This window comes from Musca vetustissima, unplaced genomic scaffold (assembly GCF_032173495.1).
Source record: "Musca vetustissima isolate MV318-11 ecotype Yass unplaced genomic scaffold, APGP_CSIRO_Mvet_v1 utg12221, whole genome shotgun sequence".
In the NCBI taxonomy this organism is placed as follows: domain Eukaryota; kingdom Metazoa; phylum Arthropoda; class Insecta; order Diptera; family Muscidae; genus Musca; species Musca vetustissima.
The window spans coordinates 418,605-443,403 of NW_026883087.1; the positions used below are offsets into that span (position 1 = coordinate 418,605).

Genomic DNA, 24,799 nt, shown 5'->3' on the forward strand with positions numbered 1-24,799 from the left:
TTTTTATATACAGTCAAATAATATTGTTTTTTGTTTTGTTTTTTTATTTGTTTTTTTATTCGACTGTACATATATACTTATATTTATATATTAAATTTAAATATATGAGATGTGAAAAAATTAAAAAAAATATAAAATTATTTTTTTTTGTTATTTAGACGTGGACAAAATGTACAACATTTAATGGCAACATATTAAGAAGTTAGGTGAAAACAATTAATTAATTTTTATAAATAATAATAGAGTGAGAAAAAGTGGTGAAAAACACAACAAAAATTACTGAAAATATTATAAAAAAAAAATATTTAAAAAAATAAAATAAATATTAAAATATATTCAACATACCTTTTATTTAGAAAAAACATATTCAAAAATCATATCATCAAATGGGGAACTCAAAACTACGGCAGTAAATACTCCAACAAAATTATGGAAAACAAATTACAGGATGAAGATCATATATTAAAAAAATTATAAAAAAAAATAAAAATTAGAATTTATTAAAAAAGAAAAAGAAAAAAATAAATAAAATTGAAAGGAGATTTTGGAATTATTAAAAAAATATTTTAGGCATGAATATATATGAACATATTTGAAATTATATATATATAACATATATATGTATATATATATAATTTAATTATGTTCCATTTTATTTATTTTATATCCCATTTTAATTATTTTTAAAGACCTTTTGGCTTCTAAAAAAAATATTTTTTTTATTTATTTTTAAAATTCCAAAATCTACCCTTCCATTCAGGATGAATTCTTCGCGATAGAGAATTAAAAAAACTTAAACATATCACAAACTGCAAATCATACCTCATCATCCATTTTTCCATATTTGCTAGACTGCAATCGAAAAAAGAGAATAGAAAAAAGAAATGAAGAAAAAAATATACAACAAATAATAAATAAAGGAGTTTTGTTTTTTTGTTCATTCCAGAAAAGAAATGGGAAAATAATTTACAATAGGCATGATCAAACAAAATAAACGGACTACTAATTTTCTAAGTAAAAACAAAATAAAACTAAATAAAAAATATAGAATAAATAAAATATTAATAAAAAATAAAATTAAATTAGGGGGAAATGTGCCAAAAATTCTAAAAAAATTGGAATTTGTGCAAAAAATCGAAATTAAATTGGAATCGAAATATTATTTGTTGTGCTTATTTGTAAAAATTCAGAAAAAATCTATCAATTTTCTGTTTATTGATTTTTATTCTACGTTGAACGGTATGATTTAATTCTTTTAGAGGTCTGTGCCAATAGATGTTACAAAACTAAAGCATACTTTGAGGCGTTAACGTTACTGGCAATGGAAGTGTTCCAAATTAATACAAATGAAGGCTAATGAAAAGAAAATCTCTCTAAAAATAAACCAATAATAGGTAAGGTTGAAAAGAGGGGTGCATGATACCACAACATGTTCAACATGAAAAGGACAAACACATAAGCCAAATGAGGCCTGTTGTGCGCTCTAGAAATCCGGAGAAAGTCAAGTCCAGAATTAGTGAAAGTTTATATTAAACAAGTGAAAAAAGCGTTAAGTTAACTTTGGATACCCTCCACCATAGGTATACTGATAGATACTTGAAATGTAAATATAGGGAAAATATCAGAAAGTGAACCTATACCGATAATTCTACAAACGGATTTATGTAAACCATATTATAGACACCAAATAAAAAATTCAGCAATTTTTAATGGGGATATTTTCTAAAATCTGAAAACCCCAAAGCATGGACTGATAATAATAACGTATGGTAGAGTATAAAATCCTCAAACTACTGCAATTTAGATTGCAAAGTTATATGAGGCAATGCGTAAAGGGAGACCAATATTGATTACATAGTGTAGGAATTAGAGAATATTTGGGGTTATCATTATATGAGGGCTATGCATAATTAATGACCGATATATGTAGATTTCGAAACCAATATTTTAGGTATGTATCTCAATTATGTATCTTATTATAAGGAAGAGATGCCTGCCGATATACAGGAAATACAAATTTCAGAAATTTTTAGGACGTTTTTACTAAAAACCCCCCAAAAAGTGGACCGATATAGACGACGCATGGTACCAAAATACTGCAATGTAGAGGTTACAGTTAGAAAAGGCCATCACCAGAGGTTTTATATTGTTCATTCAGGAACCTCACGTTCTAATTGTTTATCTCTATATCCTCCACAGGTAAAATGATTACAACAAAGTCTTAGAACCCAACCCAAAACGCGGAACAAATCAGATAACTATTTTAATATAAAAAGGGGGCTATATGGGGACTACCCCTAAAAGGGGGGGGGGCGAATATTACTAATTGTTGGGAGGGAGGTTTGTTACCATATACGATTACAAAAAACCAAATTACAAAGAATTTGGTTGAAAAGCGCGTTCAAGAACCCCAAAATACCGAAAATGGGGGGGGGGTACCCTTATATGGGGGCTATCCGAAAAAATTGACATATATTTATAATTTTTAGTGGGGTAATTTGGTATCCAATAATAAACCAATGTACGAAATTTCAGCTAATTCAGTTGCAAAACGAGTCCAGGAACCCCAAAATACCGAAAATTGGCGGTACCCTTATATAGGGCCTATCTGAAAAAATTGATTTATATATATAATTTTTAGTAGGGAGATTTGCTGCCCAATAAGAACTCAAAGTACCACATTTCAGCGAATTTGGTCGGAAATGCGATAAAAACCCCAAAATACCGCAAAATTGAAGGGTACCCTTATATGGGGGCTATCCAAAAAAATGGACCTATGTTTATAATTTTTAGTGGAGAGATTTGCTACCCAATAAGAACTCAATGTGCCAAATTTCAAGAACCTCAAAATATCAGGGTACGCTTATATGGGAGCTATGCCTAAATGTGGACAGATGGACATGCTTAAATCGTCATAGAATTTTACGCTTAAGAATATATATATTTTATAGGGTCGGAAATGATTATTTCGATGCGTTACAAACGGAAAAACAAAACTAATATACCCTCCATACTATGGTGGAGGGTATAAAAAGCATTTGAGTTTGATTCCCCTATGAATCTAGGAATTCCGTATTTTTTGTGAACGCCTTCAGTCTTCTCTATTCACACCCCCTCAGATCGGTTAGTCCGTGAAGAGTGTCATTTCCCAAGAACAGTTTCCGAAGGCTTGTAAATGCTGGGCAATAGCACAGGAAATGTTCCACCGTTCACTGTCTTCCCCACACGTTCTGCACATTCTGCTACCTTCGCATTCAATCTTAAGTAGATATGCCTTCAGGCTAAGGTGTCCTGTTAGAATACCCCTAAGTCGGTTTATTTCTTTTTCGTTTAGCGTTAGGATTTCCTTAATATTGTCTCCATTTGGGTCACCCCATAAGATTTTGGTGATTTTTTCTGTCCCCTCATTTTCCCAAAGGGTTTTGTGGGTCTCATTCGCCCATTTCCTCATTTCTTGGCGTGTTTCCCTAAAAGGGTTTGGCGGTACTCAAATCTATTGTGGATAGTGCTGCAGTAGCACTCCCGGCTAGTTGATTTGCTATCTCGTTGCCTATGATTCCTTGGTCCGTAATGCTTGCTGTCCATAATAACTTGAACTTAACCAGTTAAGACACTCTGTTATAGCTTGAACGTGCTGTGATCTGTAAGACGAAGAGAAATTTCAGTACCCGGTTCTTCGATAAAAAAAAGTCCCAGTCCAGTTTTTCCTCCGTGAACCTCCGCCTGTAAGATCGTGCTGTGATCTGTAAGACGAAGAGAAATTTCGGTACCCGATTCTTCTATAAAAAGTCCCAGTCCAGTTTTTCCTTCTAATCGAGAGCCATCTGTGTAGCAACAGTTACCAGGCGGCATGCGAACTAGTGTTCCGTTCTATACCATTGTTCTCTATCTGGTATTATAGTTTCGCATCGTGTTACTAATTTCGTTTCAGGTATGCGGTCTGAATTGGAAGGTATTGAATGTTGACGTGCTTTAAGTCTTAAAGCTGCAACCGCCGGATGTCTATTTGGATGTCTATTGGATGTATATATAATATTGTCTCCAAGGCCCTAGTTGGTGTTATACCCATTGCTCCACAATACCTAGACAACACGTTCCTGACTTTCGGGAACGCTTTTACCTTAAATTTTTTATCCATTGCTGTCCACCAGACAACAGACGCGTATGTTAGAATTGGTCTAATAACGCTCTTATAGATCCAGTGTACCATCTTTGGATTGAAACCCCATTTAGAGCCCACAACTCTTCTGCAGAAAGATCTGCCTAGAAGTACAGTGTTATAGACGTCCGATCGATCCGGTGAGCGAATATCGATTCGGACCATTACCTTGTGGCAGCCAAGGTACGCACCCGTCTTAATATAGCAGCAAAGGTGCGATCTAATGTAACACGGAAATTTTACGTCCAAAAGCTGCAAACACAACAGATAGCAGAAGCCTACTCCGCCCAACTTACCCTTGGCGAAAGCACCCCTGATAGAAGTACAATGGCAGAGATTTGTCCACTTCCTACAAACTGCAGCAAAAGCAAGACTTGGATACCAAAGACCACCATCAATGCTTTGGTACAGGCACATCCTCCTGTAGAGATAAAGAAGGAAATTTGGTGACAGATACAGACAGCGTGCTGAGGATCTGGAGGGAGCATTTTGAGAAACTTCTGGTATCAAATAGTAGCAGTGAAGTGGATACCCTAGAACCAATAATATATGACAGTATAGATTGTATACCACCTAGTCAAGATGAAGTCAGAATAGCAATCAATCGGCTGAAGAATAATAAAACAACAGGTGCCGATGGGTTACAAGCCGAACTATTCAAGACTAGTGGTCAGATGCTGGTGAGGAGCATGCACCAGCTGATTACTACAATTTGGCTAGAAAAATGCATGCCCAATGATTGGAACCTCAGCATCCTGCGTCCCGTTCACAAAAAAGACGATATGTGCCAACTATAGAGGAATAAGTCTCCTTCCCATCGCATATAAAGCGCTATCCAGCATACTGTGTGAAGGACTGAAGCCAATGGTCAATGACATTTTTGGACCATACAAATGCGGCTTCAGACCTGGCAAATCCCCATCATTGACCAGATTTTCACTCTGCGCCAAATCCTGGAAAAAACCCACGAAAATCACATCGGCACATTCCACCTATTCGTCGACTATAAAGCCGCATTCGACAGCCCTATCCGTTCAGAGGTGTATAAAGCCATGTCAGCGTTTGGCATTCCTGCAAAATTATTTCGGCTATGCAGGATAACTTAAAGTGCCACAAGATCAGCAGTTAAAGTCGGAAAGGACCTCTCAGAGCCCTTTAATACCGAACGAGGATTAAGACAAGGTGACAGTTTGTCGTGTGTCCTTTTTAAGATCCTGCTGGAAAAGGTCATACGAGAGGCAAAATGGAACAGAAATGACATGCTGTACACCAAACAACAAATGTTACCCGCCTACACCGATGATATCGACATAATGGGTCGAACATTGAGAGTGGTAACAGCCACCTTTGAACAAATTGAGAAGGAGTCTGCCAAAGTGGACGGTGAATATCACCGTCGAATGAACCATGAATTGTACCAGCTGGACATCATCGACATTGTTAGACGTATTGAGCTGCAGCGATTACGTTGGCTAGGTCATCTTGTGAGAATGGATGAAGATGTCTCAGCCCAAAAGGCATATAAAAGCGAACCAGCTGATGTTTCACGCAGAAGGGGAAGGCCAAGAATACGAGGGAATGATCAAGTCGAATTCGAAGACAACATTGCCGAAATTGGTCTTTCAAATTGGAAAAACTGCGCAAAAGACCGACGCGCCTGGAAATCTTTTCTAAGCTCGGCTTATGGAAGTAAGTACCCACAGGAGCGGTGACAAAATCCCTCCCTGTGGTGTTCCCTGAACTACTTTGTCTCTGATTGTTATGTAATATATGCTACAGCTAATCTATCGATTCCTTAGCATATAGTTAACCCAGTCTATGATTGCCGGATCAATTTGGAAGGTATCTAAGGTGGATAAGCGTATTAGTGCTGACACTGTTGAAGGCTCCTTCAATGTCAATGCATACCGCTAAGGTATACATCTTGTCAGCGAAGGTACCCTCAAGTGTAGTGTACTACCTCATTTTTTTCTCTTTAAATAAAAATATCAGGGTGCGGAGAATGATTAAAATACACTCTTTCTCATGGGCGAAAATTCGAATGTTTTCAATTTATCGCGAATGATAATGTTACAAATGAATGAACAAGCTTTTGCAATCTCTCGCGAATGTTCGCATTGTACGAAAAAGTCACGAACGATAACATTTCGCTGCAAGCGTCGACGATTCATTCTTTCGCGAACATTTGTTACTGAAGAACATTCTGTTGAAAAACTCAAAAAACAAATGTTCGCGAATACTCGCGAGTACTGTTAGAAACAACCACAAACAAAAATATCATAAAAAAGTAAACACAAACACAAATGAATGTGTGAGTAGTAGAAAGTGTGTGGAATAAAAAACACATGCCCAACAACTATTGAGTTCACGAACGTTTGTTGTTGCTGTTTTGAGCATTTGCGAGAATTCGGGAATGTTTGTTTTCATTCGTGAGAGAATGTCAGAAATGAAACGGACGAACGTTGTTGTATGCTCTCATTCGTTTTTTATGTGTGTGCGAACATTCTTTGGCGAATGCTCGTTTGGTAAAGAATTTATCGCCATAAATTCATTCGTAAAATGAGCACAAAACGAAAAGAATGTATTTTGAATCATTCGCGAGCCATTTTTTGCGCACCCTGAAAAATATATACAAATAATTTTTGGTTTATTTAAAGAAGTATTTTTTCGAATATACCTTGGCGAGATTTATTTAAAGAAAATATTTTTCAAATAACCCTAGGCGTGGTTTATTTAAAGGAAACGTTCTGGAATATTCGTAGGGGTATTTTTTAAGAGAAAATAATTGCTTCCTATATTGCTTGTGCCAAATAACTCAAATCAAACTTTGAGGCGCTAATTGTGGATAGTGATATGACAGATTTAAATAAAAAATAAAATTGAAAGATTTCGAATTGAAAATAATAAATTAAAAAATGGGGAAGAGTGAAGAAGACATTCTTGGACAAAAATGCTAGTGGACACGAACACGACAAATGATTTATTTTATTTATTTTAATTTTTTAAACAAGACTTACATTTTTCTTATTAAATTCTCTTGGTGTTGAGAACTATAATCGAAAAAACAATGTAATCCAAAAAGAAAAATTAACAAATGAAATTTACAAAAAAGAAAAAAAACAACAATACAGAAATTTTACAAAAGTTGCAAGAGATTTTGTATATTGATTACAAGAGATAAAAGAAGAGAATAAATAGAAAAAAGATTTCAAAAATAATTTTGAAAAAATATTTATTTTTTTTTTCAATAATTCGAATTTGTATCCTTAGAGAGAAAACGAAACAAGAAAGCCAGCATGCATAGTTGTACATACAACAAATAGTTTTTTCTTTTTAAATTTCCAATAAAAAAAAGTGTAGTTGTATTAATTTAATTTTTTTGTATATTAAATATAAAAATAGAATTGGATTAATAATTTAAATTTTTAATACATAATTAATATAAGTAATTAATAAATCTTAAAAAAATTAATTATTGTTATTACTCACCTTCATAATTTTACATTGGGCCACTCCGGTCACCGTCAATGGTACACCCTGTGAGGTCTCCACACTTTCACACATGGGATTTAGGGTCATCACGTTCAGGGAGAGTCGTTGGACATCTGTTACCAGCCACCATGCCCAGGCCCAGCCACCGACAATGGTGCGTTTCTTTGTGGAGCCACAACAGCCACCTGGAAAAAATCAAAAAAAATAATTAAGATTTTTTTAAATAAAAATATTAAAGCTTCTGGGAAGCTGCATAGCCTAGGTGCTATGCAAAAATAATTTCTTTAAATACAGCACGCCTAGAGCACGAAAAAATTTTCTTTAAATACAGCACGCCCAGAAGGTAGGCAAAAATATTTTTTTTAAATACAGCACGCCTAGAAGGTAGCCAAAAATATTTTCTTTAAATACAGCACGCCTAGAAGTTAGGCAAAAATATTTTCTTTAAATACAGCACGCCTAGAAGGTAGGCAAAAATATTTTCTTTAAATAAACCACGCCTAGAAGGTATGCAAAAATATTTTTCTTCAATACAGCACGCCTAGAGGTATGCCAAAATTAACTTCTTTAAAGAAACCACGCCTAGAAGGTATACAAAAATATTTTCTTTAAATAAACCACGCGTAGGAACCTTCTCAAAATATTTTCTTTAAATAAACCACGTTTAGAATATATTTCTTTAAGTAAACCACGCCTAGAAGGTAGGCAAAAATATGTTATTTAAAGAAACCACGCCTAGAGCTATGCCAAAAATATTTTCTTTAAAGAAACCGCGCCTAGAGCTATGCCAAAATATTTTCTTTAAAGAAACCAAGCCTAGGGGCTATGCAAAAATATTTTCTTTAAACGCCTAGGAAGCATCTCAATATATTTTTTTTAAATAAACCACGCCTAGGGGGTCTCTAATAATATTTTCTTTAAATAAACCACGCCTAGGGGGTCTCTAATAATATTTTCTTTAAATAAACCACGCCTAGGGGGTCTCTAATAATATTTTCTTTAAATAAACCACGCCTAGGGGGTCTCTAATAATATTTTATTTAAATAAACCACGCCTAGGGGGTCTCTAATAATATTTTCTTTAAATAAACCACGCCTAGGGGGTCTCTAATAATATTTTCTTTAAATAAACCACGCCTAGGGGGTCTCTAATAATATTTTCTTTAAATAAACCACGCCTAGGGGGTCTCTAATAATATTTTCTTTAAATAAACCACGCCTAGGGGGTCTCTAATAATATTTTCTTTAAATAAACCACGCCTAGGGGGTCTCTAATAATATTTTCTTTAAATAAACCACGCCTAGGGGGTCTCTAATAATATTTTCTTTAAATAAACCACGCCTAGGGGGTCTAATAATATTTTCTTTAAATAATATTTTCTTTAAATAAACCACGCCTAGGGGGTCTCTAATAATATTTTCTTTAAATAAACCACGCCTAGGGGGTCTCTAATAATATTTTCTTTAAATAAACCACGCCTAGGGGGTCTCTAATAATATTTTCTTTAAATAAACCACGCCTAGGGGGTCTCTAATAATATTTTCTTTAAATAAACCACGCCTAGGGGGTCTCTAATAATATTTTCTTTAAATAAACCACGCCTAGGGGGTCTCTAATAATATTTTCTTTAAATAAACCACGCCTAGGGGGTCTCTAATAATATTTTCTTTAAATAAACCACGCCTAGGGGGTCTCTAATAATATTTTCTTTAAATAAACCACGCCTAGGGGGTCTCTAATAATATTTTCTTTAAATAAACCACGCCTAGGGGGTCTCTAATAATATTTTCTTTAAAAAAACCACGCCTAGGGGGTCTCTAATAATATTTTCTTTAAATAAACCACGCCTAGGGGGTCTCTAATAATATTTTCTTTAAATAAACCACGCCTAGGGGGTCTCTAATAATATTTTCTTTAAATAAACCACGCCTAGGGGGTCTCTAATAATATTTTCTTTAAATAAACCACGCCTAGGGGGTCTCTAATAATATTTTCTTTAAATAAACCACGCCTAGGGGGTCTCTAATAATATTTTCTTTAAATAAACCACGCCTAGGGGGTCTCTAATAATATTTTCTTTAAATAAACCACGCCTAGGGGGTCTCTAATAATATTTTCTTTAAAGAAACCACGCCTAGGGGGTCTCTAATAATATTTTCTTTAAATAAACCACGCCTAGGGGGTCTCTAATAATATTTTCTTTAAATAAACCACGCCTAGGGGGTCTCTAATAATATTTTCTTTAAATAAACCACGCCTAGGGGGTCTCTAATAATATTTTCTTTAAATAAACCACGCCTAGGAAGCTTCTCAACATATTTTCTTTAAATAACCCACGACTACAAGGTATATAAAAATATTTTCCTTAAATAAACCACGTCTAGGGGGTCTCTAATAAGATAGGCAAAAATATTTTCTTTAAATAAAAAACGAATAGAAGCTATGCAAAAGTATTTTCCATAAACAAACCACGCCCAGAATGCATGCAAAAGTAAATTTATTAACTACAGCCCGCCTAGAAGGTATACAAAAAGTATTTTCTTTAAATAAACCACGCCTAGAAGGTATGCAAAAATATTTTATTTAAATAAACCACGCCTAGAAGGTATACAAAAATATTGTCTTTAAATACAGCACGCCTAGAAGGTAGGCAAGAATATTTTCTTTAAATAAACCACGCCTAGAAGCTATGCAAAAATATTTTCTTTAAATAAACCACGCCTAGAAGCTATGCAAAAATATTTTCTTTAAATAAACCACGCCTAGAAGCTATGCAAAAATATTTTCTTTAAATAAACCACGCCTAGAAGCTATGCAAAAATATTTTCTTTAAATAAACCACGCCTAGGGGGTCTCTAAAAATATTTTCTTTAAATAAACCACGCCTAGGGGGTCTCTAAAAATATTTTCTTTAAAGAAACCACGCCTAGGGGGTCTCTAAAAATATTTTCTTTAAAGAAACCACGCCTAGGGGGTCTCTAAAAATATTTTCTTTAAAGAAACCACGCCTAGGGGGTCTCTAAAAATATTTTCTTTAAAGAAACCACGCCTAGGGGGTCTCTAAAAATATTTTCTTTAAATAAACCACGCCTAGGGGGTCTCTAAAAATATTTTCTTTAAATAAACCACGCCTAGGAAGCTTCTCAACATAGTTTCTTTAAATAAACCACGCCTAGGAAGCTTCTCAACATAGTTTCTTTAAATAACCCACGACTACAAGGCATGCAAAAATATTTTCCTTAAATAAACCACGTCTAGGGGGTCTCTAATAATATTTTCTTTAAATAAACCACGCCTAGGGGGTCTCTAATAATATTTTCTTTAAATAAACCACGCCTAGGGGGTCTCTAATAATATTTTCTTTAAATAAACCACGCCTAGGGGGTCTCTAATAATATTTTCTTTAAATAAACCACGCCTAGGGGGTCTCTAATAATATTTTCTTTAAATAAACCACGCCTAGGGGGTCTCTAATAATATTTTCTTTAAATAAACCACGCCTAGGGAGCCTCTAAGAATATTTGCTTTAAATAAACCACGCCTAGGGAGCCTCTAAGAATATTTACTTTAAATAAACCACGCCTAGGGAGCCTCTAAGAATATTTACTGTAAATAAACCACGCCTAGGGAGCCTCTAAGAATATTTACTTTAAATAAACCACGCCTAGGAAGCTTGTCAAAATATTTTCTTTAAATAAACCACGCCTAGGCAGCTTCTCAGCATATTTTCCTTAACTAAACCACGCCTAGGAAGCTTCTCAAGATATTTTCTTTAAATAAACCACGCCTAGGAAGCTTCTCAAAATATTTGATTTAAATCAATATTTAAATAAAACATCCCTAAACCTTCAATAATGTTAGTTAAACCACGCGTTGAGTTGTGGAATAAATAATTAGAAATCCATAATCATTTTGCCGATATCGTGAAGTTTGGATCCAATCAGCTGATTTACCTTATTGCCATGAGGCCCCCTAAAACTATGCTTCACACTTTTACCTAATGTTATTGTAGATCATTAGTTAGGTATATTGAGTTACATGTAAGCGGATGCCTAGGGGACCTCTAAACTATTTTCTTTAAATAAACAACATGCAGAGTGATTCAAAAAATATTTTCTTTTAATGAACCACGCCTGAGGAGACTCTAAAAATATTTTCTTTAAATAAACCACGCTTAGGGGCAAACCAAAATTAATTTCTTTCAATATATCACTCCTAGGGCTATGTGAAAAATATTTTCTTCTAATACAACAAACCTAGGGAGCTTTTAAGAATAATTTCTGTAAATAAGCGCAGAGCTGTGGAAAAAATATTAAAGAATCCATAATCATTTTTTCGATATCATCAAGTTTGGATCCAATCAGCTGATTTACCCTTTTGCCATGAGGCCTCCTAAAAGTATGCTTTACACATGCATACATTTTATGGTAGGTTATTGATTGGGTATATTGAGGTATGAAATTTAATTGCCCACAATAAGTCTGCAATTTAAAAAAATGTGGCTAATTAACGTTTAATTTTCCTCGAGTGTATAGTAAGTCGCATAATTCCAATGACCATAAAAACCAGTCTGTTTGCCAAAAAATGTTTTGTTTTTTTATTTATGTATCTGTTTTTTAATTTATTTGCTGACAATACTTTTTGTCAAAGTCAAATGAAACAGACAAATAGCAAGACAGAAGTTCAGACTTCTCCAAAAAAATTAGTTTTAAGATGTTGCTTGAAGCGGGAACATCATCAGCATTGGCCACGGCGGCCAATTATTGTGCGATACCAAGTGTGGGAGCAGTTAATACTTTAGTTTCTCTGTTGGTGCAGGGCATATTATCGGCTCAATGTAATATTTCAAGTCCGGCGTTGTGGCCTGAGGATTATGCGGAACAGGCTTTGGAACAGGGTCTGTCGAGTGGTCGAGGGAGTAGAAGGTTTAGCTGGCTCTGTGTTGAAAAATAAACCAGGCCTAGGGCTATTCAAAAATATTTTCTTTAAATAAACCAATCTTGGCTACTTTTTTTAAATAGGGAACGCCTTGGGGTATTCAAAAAAATTTTTAGATTTTTTTTCAATTCAAATTTATTTTTTATTTATTAAAAAAAATATAAAATTTGATTTTTATTTCTATTTTATTCCCACTTCTTGGTAATCATATCCGCCGCCTTTTCCCCTATCATAATGGTGGGACCATTCGTATTGTGCGAGGTTACCTGAGGCATAATGGAGGCATCTGCCACACGTAGATTGTGGACACCCTTTATCCTCAACTCCCCATCGACACATGTGGCATTATCCCCCACAGGGCCCATTTTAACTGTACCCGCAAAATGATAACCCGTACTAGAGAAATGCTCCATAAAACAATACCAATATTCAGGGGATTTTGAAGCGAATTTTGCACACTCCTTCAAGGGTATGTCCAGCAATTCTATTTGCCTCTTCTTAAAACTCTCCGTTTCCAATAAATCCATGACATATGAAATACCATCCAATAGAGCCTTCTTATCCTCGAGATTTGTCAGATAACCTGAGTTGATTATGAGCGGATCTTTGGGGGAAGAGGATTTTAGGGTTACACTACCGCGAGATTTGGGTTGAGCCAGCAGGATATAGACAATGAAAATATCCTGCACTTCCAATTGCTGCCTTAGGTACTGCTTGATTTCATCCTTCAGTCCCGATATTTTGGCGGATTGTTCCAATTGCGAAAAGCTTCCGCGTTTCATGCCAACCAAATAGGTGTGCATATTCCGGGGGCCATTTGGTCGGGTTTTCAGATAGGCTGTCAACTGGCCAGTGGGAAAGGAGGCCAAGGGTCCTTTGCTATGCATTAGATACTCATATATACCATCCAAATCCGGGGAACCTGGAGTAGATGTAGTGTCGGATCCACTTGGCATCTTGAGATATAAATTTATCACCACATGATCCTGTAAATTCCGACCAATGGGTAAATCATGGCGTAGAGGAATGTTAAGCCTTTGTAGATTTCTAGCCGGACCAATTCCCGACAGCATCAACAGTTTGGGAGATTCCAAGGCCCCTGCTGAAATAATGACGTCTTTGTTGATTTGAACCTTCATTGGCTTCCTTTCCTTTAACAGAAACTCCACCGAGAGTACCTTTTGATTGTGGCTATCAAAATTTAATTTTGTGACCCTGGCATTTTTAATAACCTTGAGATTCGATCTTTGGCGAACCGGACCCAAATAACTTTTGGCCGAACTCCAGCGATGGCCATTGGCAAAGGTGACCATGGAAGGCTGCCATGGAATCTAACAAGTCATTGGAAAATATAGGGAACTACAAAAACACCTCAACATTAAATTGCGAACTTCTTCTTATCTCAATCTTTTTTGTCATACCTCAGATTCCTGTGGTGGATCTCCACCTGCCTCCAACAGCAAAACATCCCATTTGGGATTTTCACTTAAACGACTTGCCACCACAGAGCCAGCTGAACCACCTCCCACTATCACAAAATCAAAACTCTGCAGACCCTCTTTCAAAGCCTGCTCAGCATAATCCTCAGGCCACAACGCAGGATTTGAAATATTACATTGAGCCGCTAAAATTCCCTGCACCAATAGAGAAACCAGAGTATTTACAGCTCCCACACTTGGTATCGGACAGTAATTGGCCGCCGTAGCCAATGCCGATGATGTTCCCGCTTCAAGCAACATCTTCAAACTAAATTTTGCAGATGTTTTAATTTCTTTATTCATTTCCATTGTATTTTATTTCGACTTTGATAAAATAATTGTCAGCAAATAAAATAATAAAAAACATATAAATAAATAAAAAAAACAAAACATTTTTTGGCAAACAGACTGGTTTTTATGTTCATTGGAATTATGGGATTTACTTTACACTCGAGAAAAATAAACAGTAAATTAGTAGTATTTTCTTTTTTTAAATTGCAGACTTATTGTGGGCAATTAAATTTATACTCAATATACTCAATTAATAACCTACCATAAAATGTATGCATGTGTAAAGCATACTTTTAGGAGGTCTAATGGCAAAAGGGTAAATCAGCTGATGGGATCCAAACTTGACTATATTGGAAAAATGATTATGGATTTCTGAATATATTTTCCGCAGGTCTAGGCTTACTTAGAAAAACAATTAGAGACTCCCTATGGGTGGTTTATTTCAAATAAATTTTTTGAGAAGCTTCCTAGGCGTGGTTTATTTAAAGAAAATATTTCTAGAGGCTCCCTTGGCGTGGTTTATTTAAAGAAATTTTAAATAACCCCCACTTGACTTCATTTCACTTTCAATTTCCCTTAGAAATCCAACACAAATTCAATATTACAACATAGCACCCACTTATGTGTTTATCATTTTCTTTTCTTTCTTTTTAAATCAATAAAAGATAGAAAAAAAATAATTTCTAATGACAAACAGATAATAAAAATTGCAAGTCACCCAATTGTAGGCCAGAATTCCATAATCATAGTTTGTGGCCATCATCATCATCAGGCAAATGGTGCTCTACTCTGAGCACCTGCTGTATGAAAAGCTTTACTGGCAGGAAAGGTAAAAATAATAAAAATTACACAAGCCGGCCAGCAGCTAACGGCAAGGCCTTTCAAAACGTGACCACACTCACGTAAGCCGCCAGCGTGAGTAGCCTTTAATGGGCAGCAGGCCCCCCAATAAAAGAAGCTTGGGATTTGAGAAATGTTGACCAAGCAATGATCAAACAATTGAGGAAGAAATACACAATAAAGAAAGCTCTTTCATTTGAAACTTTCTCTTATTAAAGAGAGAGAGAGCGAGAAATTAAGAAATGGAGTTGATCTTTGGATAATTATTTAATGAGTTATTGAAAAAAAATTGGGAGCAACTTCTTGGTAGCTCTCTGTTGTATCGGCCAAAGAGAGTGAGAGCAGGTATTTTTTTTTTCATAGAGAAAATATATTCTCTTATAAACATTTTCCTATTTATAAGCCCTATTTTTTGTAGTGAATTTATTTCTGCTCTATTAACAATGACAAAATAATTTAGCAAAATTATCAACATTTTCACTTCGATTTGAGCTATGAAAAGTCAAAGGGTAGAAGAATAGCTCTACTAAAAATTTTTTTCTTTAAATACAGCACGCCTAGGCATTCACAGAAAATTTTTATTTTAAATAAAGCATAACTAGGGAGCCTCCAAAATTTTTTCTTAAATAAACCACACCTAGGGAGCCTCTAAAAATATTTTCTTTAAAAAGCCTAGAGCTGTGGGTAAAACAATAAGAAATCCATCATAATTTTCCCGATATCGTCAAGTTTGTATCCCAACAGCTGATTTACCCTGTTGCCATGAGGCCTCCTAAAACTATGCTTTACACTTGAATATACATTTAATTGTTGATTATTAATTAGGGGCATCATATTTTAAATACGGAATCCACGGCTAATGAACTTTTAAAAATATGTTCCTGGAAGAAATCACGGCTAAGGAGCTTTTAAAAAAAATTTCTTCAAAGAAATCACGCCTAGGGTTATGCAAAAAAATATGTTCTTTAAATAAATCACCCCCAGGGCTATACTGAAAATAATTTCTTTAAAGAAACCACGCCTAGGGAGCCTCTAAAACTATTTTCTTTAAATAAACCACTTCTAGAAGTTAGACAACAGTATTTCCTTTAAATAAACCATGCCTAGAGAGACTTTAAAATATTTTCTTTTAATAAACCACGTCTAGGGAGCCTCTAAAAATATTTTCTTTAAAAAGCCTAGATCTGTGGGTAAAACAATAAGAAGTCCATAATAATTTTCCCGATAGCGTCAAGTTTGAATCCCAACAGCTGATTTACCCTGTTGCCATGAGGCCTCCTAAAACTATGCTTTACACTTGAATATAAATTTTATTGTTGATTATTAATTAGGGGCATAATATTTTAAATACCGAACCCCACGGCTAATGAACTTTTAAAAAAATGTTCCTTGAAGAAATCACGGCTAAGGAACATTTAAGATATTTTCTTCAAAGAAATCACGCCTAGGGCTATGCAAAAATATGTTCTTCAAAGAAATCACGCCGAGGGCTGTGCAAAAAATATGTTCATCAAATAAATCACCCCCAGGACTATGCTGAAAATATGTTCTTTAAAGAAAGCACGCCTAGGCAGCTTCTAAAAATAGTTTTGTTAAAGAAACCACGCCTAGGGAGCCCCTGAAAATATTTTCGTTAAAGAAACCACGCCTAGGGAGCCCCTAAAAATATTTTCGTTAAAGAAACTACGCATAGGGCGCCCCTAAAAAATATTTTCATTAAAGAAACCATGACTAGGAGCCCTAAAAAAATTTTCTTTAAGCAAACCAGGGTTTGGAATATTCAAAAATATTTTTTTTTAAATAAACCATGTCTAGGACGGCCTATGCCATTTTTTTTCTTCAAACGAATCCCACCTAGAAGCTGCCCAAAAATATTTTCTTTAAATAAACCATGTCTAGGGAGTCTCTAAATATTTTCTTTAAATAAATCGTCCCTTAAGCTCTCCAAAGGATTTAATTTAACCAGGCCTAGAACTGTGGAAAAATTAACTAGAAATCCATAATACTTTTTTGATATCGTCAAGTTTGGAACCTATCAGCTGATTTAATCCTGTTGTCATAAGGCCTCCTAAAACTATGCTTTACAATTGTATATAAGTGTTATTGTAGATTATTAACTAGGAGCCTCTTAAAAAATATTTTAAATACAGCACTTCTGGGGAGCATCTAAAAATATTTTCTTTAAATACAGCACTTCTAGGCAGCACTCCTCGCCAAGAAGGTATGCAAATATATTTTCTTTAAATACAGCACTCCTAGGGTACCTCTAAAATAATTTTCTTTAAATACAGCACTTCTAGAGAGCCTCTAAAAATTTCTAATTTTATTTTCTATTTAAAAAAAATTTTTTTTCTTGAGATCAAAAACTCGTTCCACCCCAATAAATAAATTATGTTGCGCATGCTCAGAGTGTTTATGTTTGAACTCTTTTTTTCGAAGAGCCACTTCATGGCCATTTGTAATGAAGGTAGGGGAGAGAGCCTAAGAAATACCGGCCTCTTCCCCAATGAGGCTTACCAAGAAAAAAATGAACACGAACCTTGGCTAAAAGAAGTTCCAATCGGAAAAAATCAGTTAACCGAGGGAAGTCGTAAAGGAAAGACGTTCAAAACGCTGAAGTCAAAAAAGAAAAAAAAATAAATAAAAAAAAACGAATCGAAATTGCTTGGGTGGTATAGCCTGGCAAACAAAGCAGAAGCTACGTGAAAAAAGAAAGTGAAAGAAAAAGAAATACAAAGAAACAAAAAAAAAAAAAATACAAAAACAAAAACAAAGAAATTTAAAGAAATTCGAATTCCAAGGAAAAGAAAATCGACAAAAATTATTATTTTCAAATAATAAAAATAAATAAATAAAAAAATCGTATTGAATTGAAATTTTTTGTTGCTGTTCGCTCGCATAACAATCTCATCATCGTTCGTCGGTCGTGAATTATTACAGCAGTTTGGAAAAAAAGTTATTTTTATTATTAAGTAAGTGTGAAAAGCAGAATAAAGAAATGCTCACAAGAAAGCAAAGCAAAAAAAAAAAAAATGAAAAAAGAAAGGTGTCTAAAACAAAGAAAGCAAAACGTTAAAGAAAAAAAGAGAATAAAAATAATAACAATGAAATTGGCCAAAAGACAAACAAGTCATCTTTCGAAGTGGTGTGGAGTAGAGTGTGGACACTGTGCGCATGTGCAAAAGTCCATTTGTTGAACAAGAAAAATCGAAGAAGAAGAAGACTAACAAAAAATCTGTTTGAGAAAATAAAAAAGCCATAAACGTAATCGTGGCGGTTACATTAAGTGCTTAAAGGGGGTGGGGTGGGGAAATGTTATATGATTTTTTCTTTGTTTGTATAAATATTATCAGGCCTAAAAAGTTGCCTGATAATAATACCATTATGAGAATGATGATGATAATTATTGGGGGAGGATTTGTCTAGAAAATTATCAAGAGGAAATATGAAAACGGTAATAGAAAAAAATAAATATTAAATATAAATATAAAAAATTAGGAGCTCTTTTAAAGTGCTTTCGTTAAGATTTTTTTTTTATATTCTCAAAAAATAAAAAAATAATACTTTATATATTTTTTTAAATATTAGAAGGTGCCCAAAAAATAATAGTAAATTTGTTTTCAAAACATATTTTATTTAAGGACATAAAGTGTACTTTTGCAAATATATATTTTTATACCCTTCACCACACTGTGGTACAGGGTATTATGTCTTTGTGCATATGTTTGTAACAGGCAAAAATAATCGAGATAGACCCATGGTTCCTTTTGAGAATATGCATAGAATCACTTTCTGAGTCGATTTATGCATGTCCGTCTGTCCGTCCGTCCGTCCGTCCATGTATTTTTGTTAACAAAGTACAGGTCACATTTATGATCCGATTTGGATGAAATTTGGCACAGGTCACTTAATTGGCCCAAGGACGAAACCTATTGAAATTGGAGAAAATCGGTCCACGTTTAGGCATAGCTCCCATATAAGGGTACCCCACATTTTCGGTATTTTGAGGTTCTTGGGCTTGTTTTATAACTGAATTCTCTGAAATTTTGTACATTGGGTTCTTATTGGGTACCAAATTACTCCACTAAAAATTATAAATATAGGTCTAGTTTTTCTGGTAGTCCCCATATAACGGTACCCCAAATTTTTGGTATTTTGGGGGTTCTGATCGTATTTTTCAACCAAATTGACTTAATTTAGTACGTCGAGTTCTTATTAGGTAGCACATCTCTACACTATAAATAGTGGTCAATTTTTTCTGGTACCCCCCAGGTTTTGAGGTTCTTGAACCAATTTTTTTTCTGGCACAGGATATTATGTTTTTGCGCATATGTTTGTAGCAGGCAGTAGGAAACGAGACTGACACATACGACTTCTGTTAGGATTCATTTCTTGAATATACTCAAAGTGGTGAAGGGTATCATATAGTCGGCCCCGTCCGACTTTACTACTTTCCTTACTGGTTTTTATTAGATTCATACATACGGGTTTTTAAAATATATGTTTTAATAATTTTTTTTTCGCTCTAGGTATGGATTCTTTAAAAATTATTTTTAAAGGTATCTAGGATTGGATTAAAATTTAGTTAAAGAATTCTAACCTAGAATTTTTAAGAAAAAATATTTTTTTAAAGAACACAATACAAGGACTTTTTAAGAACAAATATATATATATATATATATATATATATTAAATCTACGAAAAGATTTTTTAAGAGCCATTTCTTTATAAAATATAATATCAAGAGTTCTAAGAAAATTTTTTAAAAAAGTATATTTTTTTTTCATAAAAACACTGCGTGGATAATAAATAAAATATTTTTCACATCTTTTCGATATGGATTTTCTTTAAAATATTTTTAATTTGTTGGTTATAAACAAATATTTTTTTTAAAATCCACGCCTAAATTCGATTTCGAAAAAAATTTATCATAATTATATTTTTTAAATGTAAACATTATAAAAAAATGTTTTTAATTTTTGAGTGAATATTCTTTGGGTTTACTTTTTATAAAAATATATATTTTTTTAAGAGCTATATGCATAGATTTGTTAAAAAAAAAAAAAAATTTTATTGGTTAGATATTCGTGAATAGAAAATTGTTGAATCTTAAAAATATTTTTGGATATTTTAGCATACTTTTTAAAGAGTTCTAGGCATGAATTTTTTTAAAATAAAAATTAAAAAAAAATTGGAAAAAATTAAAAAAAAAATGAAAAAAAAAATTTTTGAAAAAAAAAATTCAAAAAAATTTTTAAAAAATTGAAAAAAAGTTATAGTCTTGACTAAAAATTATTAAAATATTTTGTATGATTATTGTGGATTTTTTAAAAGAATATTTCTTAAACAATTGGTTTTTGACTTTTTTTAAATATTTTTTTAACAACAAAGGGAGTGAGGTTTCTACTATTTTTTAAACAATAAAAATAATTGGCTGAAAAATATTAAATTTTTCTTATTTTTGGATTTTTATACCCTCCACAACTAAGTTGTAAGGGTATTATAGCTTTGTGCAGCCTCAATATTGGTCCTAGACCGACCTTTAATTATACCGATCGTCATATCTCGTCTAGCTGAGACGATCTAGACATGTGTGTCCTTCCGTCTGTCCATTATAATTTGTAAAGACGATACAGGCCACAGTTATGGACCAATCTTCATGAAATTTTGCATGTAGCATGGGTTCTGGCCAATGAAGACCCCTATTGTTTTTGGAAAAGATCGATAAATCTTTAGATTAAATTTTTGTCGGTATTTCTGTCGGTATATTCTGATTTTATTTCGATTTCGAAAAAAAATTATCATAATTATATTTTTTAAATGTAAACATTATAAAAAAAATTTTGTAATTTTTGAGAAAATATTCATTGGGTTTCCTTTATTAACTTTTTATAAAAACATATATATTTTTAAGAGCTATATGCATAGATTTGTTAACAAAATATTTTTTTAATGGTTAGATATTCGTGAATAGAAAATTGTTGAATCTTAAAAATATTTTTGGATATTTTAGCATAATTTTTAAAGAGTTCAAGGCGTGAATTTTTTTAAAATCAAAATTAAAAAAAATTAAAAAAAAATAATAAAATTTTTTTTAAAAAAAATTTAAAAAAAAATTAAATTAAAAAAAAAAAAAATTAAATTTTTAAAAAAAAAATAAAATTTAAAAAAGTTCTAGTCCTGACTGAAAATTATTAAAATATTTTGTATGATTTTTGTGGAATTTTTAAAAGAATATTTCTTAAACAATTGGTTTTTGACTTTTTTAAATGTTTTTGTTTTTTTTTTTTTTAAACAAGAAAGCGTGTGAGGTTTCTACTATTTTTAAACAATAAAAATAATTGGCTGAAAAATATTAAATTGTTATTATTTTTGGATTTTTATAAGTTGTCAGGATATTATAGCTTTGTGCAGCCCCAAGAGTTTGTAACGCAGCGAAATATTGGTCATAGACCCACCTTTTAGTATACCGATCGTCATATATGGACTAGCTGAGTCGATCTAGACATGTGTGTTCGTCCGCCCGCCCGTCTGTCCATTATAATTTGTAAACACGATACAGGCCACAGTTATGGACCAATCTTCATGAAATTTTGCATGTATGATGGGTTCTGGCCAATGAAGACCCCTATTGTTTTTGGTAAAGATTAGGGGATGAAATGGGCCAAAAACTTTATGTTTGTCTGATTTTCTGGTCGCTCCAGAGGCCGCAATCATGGCCCGAACATCACGAAATTTGAAATGGAGAAGGGGATTGGGCCAAAGAATAAGCATGCCTGTTTTGAAAAAGATTAGTCAATGTATAGAGGGTCAAATGGACCCAGACTTTTGTGTGAAAAATTACAAAATTTGTATTCTATTGCGTATATATTTACTCCTGAAGGACAGAGACCCAAAAAAATTGATAGTATATCCAAGACGAGTGGTTGACCTTTATATTGATATCAATAATATTGTCGTATGTACTCGGATGTGAGAGTTACACATAAATATTTACAGGTGCTTACGTATTCAGATATTATTTTCATTCAGATATTCAGATAAACCAGTGTGGTAATGGTTTATCGGAAGAGGGCGGAATTATAGCGCTTATCGCTTTGAAATGTTCCATGAGGTTCCAGTTATGGTCAAGGACAACGAATATAATTTTCGGTGATAATCAGATAATTATTTTGGTATAATGTGGATCAAAAAATTAATGGTTTGTGTTTTTTCGAGTCGATCTATAGGCCACAATTATAAGCCGAACATCACAATACAACACATGGTGAAAGGACTCTAGACAAGTAATTAGAAGGGCTGTAAGGAAGAGAAGCTGTGTAAGGAAGAGAAGCTGTTGGCCTCTAAGCGGGTGCAAATATCACGAAATATTGCTCAGGCTCGGAATAAACATACGCAGAAAGTTAGAGTTCGGTGGTAGTTTTGTAGGGTATCGTATGATCAGACGCGTCCGACTATACTGCTCCGCTCACTGTTTTTTATTGAAAGCAATACAATTTTTTAAGAATTTTGAAAATATAAGGGTTTTGAGAAATTTGATTTTCTTAAATATGAAAAAAACCTTTAAAGAGGTTAAAGGCATTTTTCCCAAATAAAATCCAGTAAGGAAAGTAGTAAAGACGGGCGGGCCGAATATATGATACCCTTCACCACATTGGGTATATTTAACAGATGAATCCAAACAGACGTCGTATTTTTAAAGGACCAGTAAAATGAAATTGGATCAATATCATTCTGCAACCGATACTAAATTTATCGTTTGGTCAGATATAGAAGCTATATCTAAATCTGAACCGATTTTCAGGAAACTTAAAACACATCATTCTAGACCTAATTCATTACGCTGTGCCAAATTTCGTGCAAATCAAAAGATATATAGGAACTTTGGTACACCATTTAACTTAAATCGGACGAAAATATATATGACAGCTATATCTAAATCTGAACCGATTTTCAGGAAACTTAACGCACATCATTTTATACCTAATTCTTTACGCTGTGTCAAATTTCGTGCAAATCGAAAAATATTAAGGTACTTTGGTACACCATTTACCTTAAATCGGACGAAAATATATATGGGAGCTATATCTAAATCTGAACCGATTTTCACGAAACTTAGCACACATCATTCTAGGGTTAATTCAGTACGCTGTGCCGAATTTTGTGCACCACTTACCTTAAATCGGACGAAACTATATATGGGAGCTATATCTAAATCTGAACTGGTTTTCTCCAAATTTCAATAGGGATTGTCCTTAGGCCAAATAAGTGAAATGTGCCAAATTTCATACAAATCACATTATAAATTCGATCTGTACTTTGTTCACAAAAAACATGGACAGAAGGACGTAAATTGACTCAGAAAGTGATTCTATACATATTCTCAAAAGGAACCATGGGTCTATCTCGTTTCCTTTTGCCTGTTACAAACATATGCACAAAGACATAATACCCTGTACCACAGTGTGCTGAAGGGTATAAAAAGTGAAATTGAAAGTGCTACGACTAATTTTATTCCAAAAAAGCCGAATAACCAAAAAAACACATTTGCATATCTTAAATTCCCAACCAAAAGCAGAGACAGAATTTCTTATTAGAATTGTTTTTTTTTTATTATTTTCTATTTTATCATTTCCTATTCATAAATATCCATAACCAAAATTTGTTAGCCGCAAAGGTGAGTGCGCACATGCGTCGCCGCTTCTTAAGCGACTTTCTTACTTTTTACTCTATATGGAAATCAATATTTGTTGTTGTTGTTGCTGTATTTAAACGTGTGCCATATTCTACGCCCTCATATCATATTGTGGGGGGTTAGTCATTTGCTTTTAACCTTTACTTGTTTGGCGGTGTCATTCTTTTCGTATTTTGTTTTACACTTGTCTTCTTCTTGTCCAAACAAATTCGAATAAAATCGTTATATTCGAAAACAAATCTGTGCCAGTTAACGGTAATCCAATGAAAGTTGTTTGAAAGAAAGAATGTCGGGTATTGTGTGCGGAGGTAACAGCCAGCGGCTTTTTATTAAAATTTGAATGAACAAAAAATACGAGGTGTGGATCGGAAAGGTAATTAAGAAAGAATAATAAAAAGAACAACAAAGAAAATATCAAATTTTTATATTTGAGCTATGAGATAGAATTTGTAGACTTCGTCTCCAGATTCACTCCTGTAGATGAGCGATTTGCTATAATCCGCATAAAAACGAAGTTCTTCTCTACATCAGTCTTAGTTGTGCCCATGCTCCGACCGAAAATAAAGATGAACAGACCAAAGACATATTTTACGGGCGCCTAGAAACAGCATATGATCGTTGACCTGGCCATGATATTAAATATCTTTGGCCCCAGCGTCGGAAAATTCAGCCTCCTCGAAGAAACATCGGACAACGGCATGTGGTTGATTGACTTCGCGGAAGCAAAAAACATTGTAGTTAGCAGCACCAGATTCAAGTATTTCGATCTACACAAGACCTCATGGATCTCTCCTGATCAAGCAATTATATTGATAATGTTGTGATAGACGGAAGGCATTCATCCAGTTTTCTAGACGTCCGATCGATCCGGGGAGCGAATATCGATTCGGACCATTACCTTGTGG

The 24,799-nt window shown here is 33.7% G+C and overlaps 2 protein-coding genes across 4 annotated transcripts in view; both read right to left on the reverse strand.

Moving 5' to 3' along the window:
- The window catches only part of LOC133329838 (flotillin-2), a 71,502-nt gene extending 63,661 nt beyond the window's left edge, over positions 1 to 7,841 (reverse strand). For 2 of the 3 annotated variants that reach the window (XM_061538302.1, XM_061538299.1), the window contains exons 1-2: positions 7,649 to 7,841; positions 823 to 852 (exon numbers count right to left, since the gene is read on the reverse strand). In XM_061538302.1, coding sequence (XP_061394286.1) covers positions 823 to 852; positions 7,649 to 7,738 — 120 coding nt within the window. In that variant the 5' untranslated portion in view covers positions 7,739 to 7,841. The remainder of the gene's footprint in view (positions 1 to 822; positions 853 to 7,648) is intronic. The other variant, XM_061538301.1, reaches the window with a different exon arrangement.
- A 4,934-nt stretch (positions 7,842 to 12,775) lies between these two features.
- On the reverse strand, positions 12,776 to 14,377 carry LOC133329845 (ecdysone oxidase-like). The gene is made up of 2 exons (XM_061538311.1): positions 14,012 to 14,377; positions 12,776 to 13,921 (listed from the first exon to the last, which is right to left on the reverse strand). The coding sequence occupies exons 1-2, from the start codon at positions 14,375 to 14,377 to the stop codon at positions 12,776 to 12,778; spliced, it is 1,512 nt and encodes a 503-aa protein (XP_061394295.1).
- Positions 14,378 to 24,799: the final 10,422 nt, after the last annotated feature.

Coding starts and splice junctions, on each gene's coding strand:
- LOC133329845 (XM_061538311.1), bottom strand. CDS start 14,377: ATGGAAATGAATAAAGAAATTAAAACATCTGCAAAATTTAGTTTGAAG. Junction 13,922..14,011: donor ATCCACCACAGGAATCTGAG/GTATGACAAAAA, acceptor ATGACTTGTTAG/ATTCCATGGCAGCCTTCCAT.